The sequence below is a fragment of the Amphiprion ocellaris genome, chromosome 15, assembly GCF_022539595.1.
Source record: "Amphiprion ocellaris isolate individual 3 ecotype Okinawa chromosome 15, ASM2253959v1, whole genome shotgun sequence".
Classification (NCBI taxonomy): domain Eukaryota; kingdom Metazoa; phylum Chordata; class Actinopteri; family Pomacentridae; genus Amphiprion; species Amphiprion ocellaris.
The window spans coordinates 9,919,713-9,930,133 of NC_072780.1; the positions used below are offsets into that span (position 1 = coordinate 9,919,713).

At 41.1% G+C, this 10,421-nt stretch overlaps 1 protein-coding gene across 49 annotated transcripts in view; it reads left to right on the plus strand.

The window, feature by feature from the left end:
- clasp2 (cytoplasmic linker associated protein 2) overlaps window positions 1-10,242 on the plus strand; it is a 62,969-nt gene extending 52,727 nt beyond the window's left edge. For all 49 annotated transcript variants that reach the window (XM_023285081.3, XM_055017708.1, XM_055017714.1 and 46 more), the window contains 8 exons: window positions 84-190; window positions 376-517; window positions 3,922-4,117; window positions 4,207-4,400; window positions 4,486-4,614; window positions 4,861-5,067; window positions 6,949-7,065; window positions 8,731-10,242. In XM_023285081.3, the coding sequence (XP_023140849.1) occupies window positions 84-190; window positions 376-517; window positions 3,922-4,117; window positions 4,207-4,400; window positions 4,486-4,614; window positions 4,861-5,067; window positions 6,949-7,065; window positions 8,731-8,808 (1,170 nt within the window). In that variant the 3' untranslated portion in view covers window positions 8,809-10,242. The remainder of the gene's footprint in view (window positions 1-83; window positions 191-375; window positions 518-3,921; window positions 4,118-4,206; window positions 4,401-4,485; window positions 4,615-4,860; window positions 5,068-6,948; window positions 7,066-8,730) is intronic.
- Window positions 10,243-10,421: the final 179 nt, after the last annotated feature.

Here is a 10,421-nt window from a genome sequence, read left to right on the forward strand (position 1 = left end):
CAGACACATCTGATACACAATACCTGTCGATCATCATACCGTGACATAGATGACATACTTTGTGCTTTTCGCCACATTCTCAGGCACCAATGGGCAGCCCTTTGACCCGCCATACTCCCAGATCTCCAGCCAGCTGGTCCAGTCCAGTCACTTCCCCCACTAACACTTCCCAGAACACCCCCTCACCAAGGTAATGCTTCTCTCACAGACTCCTATATTCCTGTTTGTCTTGCCCATCATAAGACAAAAAATACACTCAGTCTAAATGTCAAAACTGTGTTCATCTAATACGTGAATTGCATATCTGAATGTATCATACGTGGGCTTACTTTAATAAAGAAGTATAACTATGTCTTATTTCCTGTGTCTGTGCAGTGCATTTGACTATGACACAGAAAACATGAACTCGGAGGACATTTACAGCTCACTGAAAGGTGTCACTGAGGCCATCCAGAACTTCAGCGTTCGCAGCCAAGAAGACATGAATGAACCAGTCCAACGACGAGAAGGAGAAGAGGTGAGTGGAGTAGGCAGAGGGAGGTTATATGTGTAGATGCATATTAATAGTCTGTAAGTGTGACTCATTTCTGATAGCGAGGTGATTGAGATTTACAGCTACTGCTGTCAAGCATTAATGGGGAGTTGTTTTTATAGTTATCAGCAAAATATTTGGTTTTAAGTAAGATTTTACATAATATGAACATTTTCTTACTCGTGTACATATGATTGTGTAAAGTTCAGCTGCCACAATGTACATGGATCGTGTTGTTGAAATAAGCAGTTGTTGGTGAAACATGAGAAACAGGGCTGGGCAATATAGCAGAAAAATGGATCACATCAGTTGATATCTATATTTATTGGCCTATTTTTGATCAAGACCTGCAGAAAAAAATGCTTATTTTGAACTTTACCACTTTAATTTCCATGCAGTTAGATTATTTGAATTATATAAAATGTTTACACAATAATAAAAAGCACAAACAAATACTTTTACACACATTAATGATAATTTAAAGGCTCAAGATAAACAAATGATCTTACCTTGATCCAGATTTAATAAAGAAAGCAAGCAAAATCAAACTGGCCACAATGAAAACATCAATTAAATACAATGAATAAACTGTTTGAACATAGAAAATAAAATATTACAAAATGTGTGAAATGTAAAAGTGATTTGTAAACACTGGGTGAGAAAGGGACTGGGGGGCGAAGCCGCCACACTGTGCTGTGGTTCAGGTTCTGATGTTGATGCAACCAAAACCTGGAATTTTCATTATGAGCTTTCATGGTGGTGAAACTGTAGAACAATTTCTTTACTGCTGTTGATGAAGTATCTTTCGTTGGTGCATATCGCCAGTGAATTGTTGCCCAGGCTTAATCAGCAATCTAGCTGATTCATTTCTCTTGTCGTGAGGGAGCCAAACGATATAATTTACTTAAACTTTTGCACAACACTGTCACAACTGTAAAGATTAGAGGTGTTGTTGAAAGAAGCAGTAGAAGGAAAAATTCAGTTCTGAGTGCGCAGTCCTGCTGTGAATAAACCACCTATACTCTTCACAAATACAAGTGAATCTGATTCCCTTCCAATGACAGTATACACTCATCAGCCACAACATTAAAACCACCCGTCTAATGTTGTGTAGGTCAACTAATAGCACCAGAACAGCTCTGACACGTTGGGTCACGGACACAGGACCTCTCAGGTGATTCTTTGGGTCCTGAGGGTTGTGGGGCAGAGCCTCCGTGGATCAGGCTTGTTCCTGGTTGCTCAATCAGATTGGGACCCTGTTGTTTTAGAGGCCAAGGCAACACGTTGAACTTCTTGTTGCGCTCTTTGAGCTGTTCCTGAGCAGATTTTGTTTTGTGTCAGAGAATGTTGTTGTTGGTGGGAGGTCACTGGCGTTGGGGAGTGATATTACCATGGGCTGATGTGTTTGATCGGAACAGTGTTTAGGTGGACAGCGCCTGTCAAAATACAGGAGGTCCTTGGTTTACAGCGTTTTGTCGTTACGTGGAACTAGTTGACGAGCAGAGCGGACGAATACGTTGTCATATGGCGCTATAAGACGGCTTTGTTTACATTTGCCGGTTGTACGCCAGCTTGGATTATGCTACATTTGCTAACTTTTTATCCTTCATTATGGCTCCCAAGTCCAAATCAGACTCTCCTGATGACAGTGCTTTGAAGAAAAGGAAAACCATGACTGTTTAAGTTACTGTAGTTGTACAAATATGTAAACTGATCGATATCGGGATGCACATAACAGCTTTTTTTTCTTTCTCACCAAAGTTCCAACTTACGGTGAAAATCGACTGTAGAAACAGAACTCCGGCGTAAGTTCTTATAAATGCCAGGATCCAGGGTTTCTCATCAAAACATTGATTATAAGGAGATGAATAATGTTCTTTACTTCACCTGTCAGTGGTTTTAATGTAGTTTGTGGTCGGTGTTGTGCAAATGTGGGCGTCAGCAGTGAAGCGTTGCTGTGAGCTCTGAGCACTGATTTGTTTTTGACATAGTCATACTTTTAGAGTGGTATTTTTGTTTTGATACAGAAGCAAAACTTGTTTTCGAAAACTTACTTTGAAAAAAATATACATGTCTAAATGTGTCTAAATGTGATCAAAATATATGGAAACCCGATATGATTAGGTGCGTGACAGGTTTTAAAATTCAATGCTGCCAACACATTTTGGTCTGCACTAAAAAAGTAATGGTAATCCTATTTAGCCTTACAGCATGTTTTCCAAGACTTGCAGAGGCATTAATATACACACACACATACATGTGCTGTGTGCGTCCGTGATATCTGATCTGGCCCTCCACCCCTCCTGTAGCGTGGGAACTGAGAAACATACATGAAGTGTTTATGGGACCAATTGGTAGTGAACTTAATCCTTCACAGCCACTGATAAAATCATGTTTATTGTGTGTTACCGTGTCATCTGCTGAAAAGAGGATCTCATCAACAAGTACCGTCTCTCTTAATATTTTCAAGTGCCCAGATATAGTGTGCTTGTTGAGTTCAAATTTACGACTTGAGATGTCATGCCAGGTCTTATTGCAGTCCCTCCCCAATAACCCCGGCCCCTTTTAAGGACACGGTGTACTCGAGTACCAATGTGTGACCTCGCGACATTTCCCCCATGAGATGCGTCTGAAATCCAACCAGCCCACATGTCATCAGCCTGCCAATCACAGCACACCTGACTCATCAAACCACCACTCAGATAGTAGCATTTACTGCTTTGAGTGTAAATATACGCACAAACAAGAGCACCTTAAACCTCCGCTCCTCACCTGGAGGTTCATGTGTCGGCCTTCACACGTTGGGCTGTTTTTGTCACCTTCAGAAAACAACATGTTGTCCACTCAAAATGTCTTGGTAAATATGAAAAATAAAACCGAGGTGTGTTTGTTTTTAGTGTTTTGACACGTATTTACCAGCTAAAAACATCATACAGCTCTGTAGTTTAGGCTGTTACACATGAACTGTTTGTTCTCATTCAGTTGAACTTTTTTATTGGGTCTGGTGTGAAAAGCGTCATTTTACTTTGACCTGAAAATGCTAATACTAAATCCATCATGATTAAGAGATGAGTCTCCAAGAAAATGTAGCAACTTAACGGCATAGCATTTGTCACATCAGTTCAAGTAATTTTTTTAAAGAGCCCAAGTTTAAAATCATAAAGTAAAATGGCAAATTTTCCTTAGAGGACTTTACAGTTGCAACAATCCAGTAAGATGCCTGTCAGTCCAGGTAGCTTCATATTTACCTCTGTACACATAATCAAAAATAAAGGGCATCTTTTTGTCTCATTTCTTCTGTCGTTCAGAAGAAAATGACCAAACTGCAGGTGTCCTTAAATCAGCATCTCAAACATGAGAATTTTTACGTTTCTTCCTCTGTTTTGCAGGGAGGCAGCGGGACAGACGGCAGAGGTTCAGACTTGGTGGACGGTGGCCGCATGGCTCTGGACAACAAAACTTCCCTCCTCAACACCCCCCTGCTCTCGTCCAGCCCTCGAGGGGCCCGCGAACACTTCTCGGACTCCCCCTTCAAACATAGCCGCAAAGACACCAGCCTGGACGACTCCGAACAACTCGCTGACGGTACAGAAGCACACGATGACAGAGAGACACACACATACCACTCAATAGCTATGATAAGTGTCACAATCTTGTCATTTGCCCCCAAGCAGACAGCAGCCTGGACCAATCAGAGCTGGTGGCCGAGTTGCTCAAGGAGTTGTCCAATCACAACGAGCGCATCGAGGAGAGGAAGGCAGCACTGTGTGAGCTGCTGAAGCTGATTCGTGAAAACACCCTGCAGGTGTGGGATGAGCACTTCAAGACCATCCTGCTGCTCCTGCTCGAGACGATGGGTGACAGAGAGGTTAACACACACACTCTGAATCTGTAGAAACCAAATGAAAAAAAAGCATGAATTCCTTTGATCTTAAATGTTTTTCTTCTCCCAGCATGTGATCCGAACGCTGGCTCTGCGGGTGCTGAGGGAGATTCTCAGCAAGCAGCCCTGGAGGTTCAAGAACTACGCAGAGCTCACCATCATGAAGGCCCTGGAGTCTCACAAAGACCCTCACAAGGAGGTACGCTTATACACACTCACACTGCGAGGCTAATTTTATCACAGAGCATGAAAATGAGATGTACCAGATCTGTTTTATTTTATTTAGGATCATCAAAGCTACAAGTAAACAAAAGCTTTTTTGTCTGTTCCATGAGTATCTAATGGTGATGTTAATTAATTCCAGCTGATTAGCACAGTTGGAAAAGTAATGTCAGGCCAGCCTTTTTGTGAATAGCTTTAATATCGTGTTTGTGTGTTTCTGTAGGTGGTACGAGCAGCAGAGGAGACAGCAGCCATGTTGGCGTTGTCCATCAGTCCAGACCAGTGCATCAAGGTGCTGTGTCCCATTATCCAGTCAGCTGATTACCCCATCAACCTGGCTGCTATCAAGATGCAGACCAAAGTGGTAGAGAGGGTTCCCCGTGAAGGCCTGATCTGCATGTTGCCAGAGATCGTACCGGGACTCATACAGGTAACTTGCAACTCATATATTTAACACTCGATGCACGATATTAAAATTTCTGGCCGATACCAATATCTTATATTAACGTCTTTGATTTAACCGATATTACCAAAGTCAATATATGTAGTAAAAGTAAAACATATTTAATCATATTTTAACGTTTACCGTCAAGTCCAGGACCATTTAAGTAAAAGCATCTGTGAAATAGCAGCAATATCAAACGTAAAGGAAATATGTCCTGACTATATTTTGACAAGGGATGTGCAAATTTTGTGCTATAGTCTGTGCACATTTCTCAAGTTACATAGGCCTAATATTCTCAAACTATTGCAAATGTCCCAAACACTGAAACAGTTATACTCCCCTCCTCACTGTAAGGTTAAATCTTGGTCTACTTCAGCAGCGGTAGTTTTTTCATTACAGAGTACAAGGGATCCTCGGTTTACGACGTCCTCAACCTACGGCGTTTTATCGTTACGTCAGAACTGGTTGCATGGAAATAGTTGCCGAGCGAAGCGGACGAACACGTCATCATGCGGCGCTATAAGACAGCTTTGTTTGCATTCTCCGGTTGTACACCACCTTGGATTCTGCTGCATTAGCTCACTTGTTTCTCTTCATTGTGGCTCCCAAGTCTAAGTCAGACTCTTTTGAGGCAGTGCTTCGAAGAAAAAGAAAGCCGTCTCCATGTGTGCCGTCTTCACTGCAGCGTAAAAGCTGCAGCTGTACTAGTTAAACTCGTGCTTGCAAAATGAATCGTGAGCGGTAGCAAACTTTACTTCTTTGCTGTGGCTCTTGATACACATTGCAAACAGAGTGAAAACTGCAACAAAAAACAAAGAAAACAACATAAATGCATGTAAATAAATCCTTTTAACTTAACCAGTAAGTCCAAAAATGAAATTAATTACTTATGACACTCTCTCTGTGACGTTTACAAAGTAGAGAGCCGTGCATCCAGAAAAGCATGTACATATGTAAAGCTGAACATCAAAATAGCGGACAGGAAGTGACAACTGTCAACAGACAACTTCAAAATAAAGGCTTTTTCAAAAATAAAAGTACATCGATAATTCTGCCTTAAGCGCAACACACCATGGAAGTGAAATTAGATTTAATAAAACACTTGGAACAGGGTGAAACACCGACGAACATCGACATTATTAGATCAAGTTGTAAAAACAGTGCAACATATTCTTTTCTTATAAAATGACTCATACATGCATGAAAGTCATTGTTATTCATGACTTTTAGCAATATCGTGATGCACATAACAACTTTGTTTACATTTTTTCCGGAGTTCCAGTTTACGGTGAAAATCGACTTACATCAATCTGTAGGAACGAAAATCTGATATAAGTCAAGGACCCCTTTTATTGTACTCCCAGACTGCAGACATGTCTTCCTGTTTAGATGTAACCAATCTTCCCACAATACTTTGCCGTATGATTCGATTCACTCCTGCACAACTCAAACAAACCGATCGTGGTCGAGAGAGACACAAAGGTGCTAATGTTAGAGAAAATCATTGTTTTTTCACATCGGCTAATTTTGCTCATCGGACCGATACCAATATATATGAAAAAACACTATTATCAGCCGATACCAATGTGGTCGCTGATATATCGTGCATCCCCATTTATCACACATTGAAAGTTAACCATAATGTAATTTTGAAAGCTAAACAAATGGTTGTCTAATCTAATGCATTAGTATCGCTGGTAAATGATTTTAATCTATTCTAATTCTCTGTAAAGCTTAACGATAACCATTATACTTGCTATTTCTTTCAGAAAATTAGTAAAACGGTTCCTTTCCTCACACACCATTTATGCATATCTATGAATGCCTTTCCTGCAGCTACATAATCAGTTCTATCTGAATGAACAGGGTTACGACAACTCTGAGAGCAGTGTGAGGAAAGCCTGTGTGTTCTGCCTGGTGGCCATCTACGCAGTGATCGGAGAGGACCTCAAACCGCACCTCAGCCAACTCTCCAGCAGCAAGGTAACCTGACCCCAAAGCGTTACAAGCTTGGAATCATCACAAGCCAACAAGCTAAAAATGTGTAGTATCTCATCCCGGTTACCAAGCAAGAGCTTTGCACTCAGAGTTAGGAGTAAATTCTGAACGTGTCGGCAAAAATGTGAGCAAACACATGGTTCTGCAGGAGACCAGTGTGGCAATCAAACCCAATCTATTTATCATGGTGTTGTAATTTTCCATCTATTCTCAGCCATGTTTATATCTCTAGTGTTTGGAAACTTGAAAAGATGCCGTATCCGAAAAGGTGTGGCTATTAATTAATGAGACTCAATTCCATGAAGAACACTTGCACTTCAGTTTTGTAAACACACCCTGTTGCATTCTGGTCCCCTGATCAAAGCAGGGCAGTAGGTCTTAGGTTAGCTGTCTCAGCAGCTCCGTCATTTTCTTCTTCACTTCTGGAACGGACTCAAAATGATTCCCCTGAGCGCAGACGTGAGTTTGGAGATAAGAAAACTGTTGCACGGTGAACAGTGCTGCGATGTATTTCTTGGTTAGAAGCTGCTTCACTGAGAGAGTCGAGTGTGCTGCCAAGTTGTCCTGATGAAGGATGAAACCCCTTCACACAGCTGTGGTCTTTTTCTTATTTTTGACCCTTTCTCGCAAAGTTTCTAGAACCTGTTTAGTTTTGGTTCACTGTTGCTCCATATGGAAACTGATTCTCCATAATGATGAGAATCCCAGTCTTGTTGTTTAACTCTCTGAACCCCAAAGCTGGGTGTTGCTGCTCCTGTCACATTTTTACTGTGAGCTGATTTATCACTACACTATAAAGTCCTGTAGCTCTATGGAAACAGCAGAACCATGGCTAGAAGTAGAGAGAACGGAAACATTTCTTCTGTACAGTATGACACGGCCATAAATTATATAATCCAAAAAAATGTATTTATTAAAATACAAACAAACAGAAAAACTCCACAGGGGTTACAAATTACTAATACTAAAACGATCACTCTGCATACGACAGATATTTTACTGGTTAGATTTTTAATTTATGTCTGTAATTTTCTTTCAAGCGTCCTGTGTAAACATACTCCTCAGTTCTGCTAAATAGTTGCTGAGTTTTTGTCGCGTCATAGCTGAGTCACTGAAAGCTTCATGGTTGCACTGAGGATCTGGTGCAAAGGAGGCTTTTCTTAGAATTTTTTTTATTTTTAAGTACATTTTTTGGTCATTTTTGGCTTTATTTGACAGGTTTTTAGTCAAGTCAGACAGGAAAGTAGGGAGAAGAATCGGGGCCCCTGTTTATGGGTCACCCGCTCAACCAGTTGAGCTATCTGGGTGCTGTTTTTGGCCAATTTTAAAATGTGGAATAAATTGATTTTGTGATTTTTAGACTAAGCAGCACATCACAGATAACTTTTTCAAGGACAGTTGGAAAGTGGGAAAGATTTCTCTTTTTTTTGTTTTTGCAGTTTCTGTCTCTGATAAATGCTGTACTTTTACAGATTTTGCCATTTTGACATGCCTTTCGAACCCATCAGCAAATTTTTTTTGGTTCAGTGGGTTAATAGCTACGCCTTGGATGTCACATTTTATCAGAAAAGCTTGCACTGTAGATTTTCACCATTTCTTAACCTGCAGAGACATTTACGTGTCAATCTTCTTCTGTTTCTCTGTCCATAGCTGAAGCTGTTGAATTTGTACATCAAACGCGCCCAGTCTGGCTCCACCGGCAGCGAACCCTCGTCTGAGGGCCTATAGGAGACACAGCGCCGTCCCACAGGGCATCCACAGAACTGCAACTACACTCTCCAAACATAAAAACATCTGTTCATGAGATCACACCCACACAGACCGACAACAAATCACGGATCAAATCGCTCACAGGAGCAAACTGCTTACAACCACAGCAGACACAGCGTATACACACACATGCATAGGCACACAGAGTTCCCATACATTTCCTGCCTCACTGTAAAATGGGAGTGATGACAGAGGAGAGGAGTGTTGTAGTTCTTCCCCTGATTCCTGACTGAACTGAACCCTTACATTTGGATTAAACATAAACAGACTTGCAGACACATGCTCTTTCCAGGTTTGTCACTAATCACCCGAGGATGAAGATATGAAATGTCCGTCCTGTCCACTCTGCTTTCTATCCAGAACACAACAGTGTCCCCTCTGAACAACATTGTGATGTCAACAGCAAGCGGAGCATCTGCATGGTTCTCATTTCTCTGTAGAGGGGGTAATATTTGTCAGACAGCACTGCGATGAACCAATGGTGCTGTCATGTTTGCTTCTTGAACAGTGAGTAACTGGGGCCAGCTAGATGGGAATGTAAATTTACATTGTGTCATAGTTTGGATTTACTTTACGCAATGAGGTTTTACTGCAGTGGTTTTTAATACCTGGAGTTTTCTCACTTACTCGCACATCAACACGCGTTCTCTCTTTCAAAAAGGTGCTGATGAGCCTAAAGAAAGGTACGACCGACCAACCCTGCGCAGCACTAACGCAAGCCACAGCGGGTCACGCCTGCTCAGAGCAAATACAGTACATAGACAGGTTCCAAATATAGGAGGCGTTATGTGCTTGGCTATGCATGAGACTAAACGTAAAAAATAACTTTTTATTGGGGTCCTATTGACAGAATAACTTGACTGAGGGTTTTAAATTAATGTGAACAATACCCACCACTTTCAGATAAATCCATGATGTCCTCCATTTGTCCCAGCTCATCTTGGATCACTTCTGGGCAACATGGGGAGGAAAATGGGTGCGTGCTGCTTATTACATGAAGTATGACCAGACATGGCTTATTATCACATAGTGGATATGTATCTATATATGATATTAAAATGGAATATCCATTAACAGTGTCATTTAGGAGAGTCCCCCCGGGGGGTGCACGCGCACCTATGCCCATCCTTGTTTTTATTTCTCTTTCTCTGTTGCGCGTGCCGTAGTCTCTCTCTCACACTTATTATTTTTCTCTGCTGAGAAATTTGTAGAAATGTATTATTTACTGCTCTGAAAAAAAAACAATTGTCATGTCTCACTTTTCTCCTATTCATCGTGTCTTTCTTTCCTTCCTCTTGTAACATTCTAGTTTTCACTGTTGTGTTTCCTCAGTGCATTTACAAAGCTGTGCTTACAATAAAATAAAGAACTTGTACAGATCATGATAAGAAATGCCTCCTTGGATTTTTGTTAATGTTACTGAATGAATGGCGTGGGTCTTGTATTCAACACCAAACTGATTATTTTGATTGGAAATTGGCCAGGATCTGTGGTAAACCATCTCCACTGTGTTTAATAAATACTTGCTGTTAGATGGACCTTTAAACCAGGAATCCTAAAACGCATAGTGG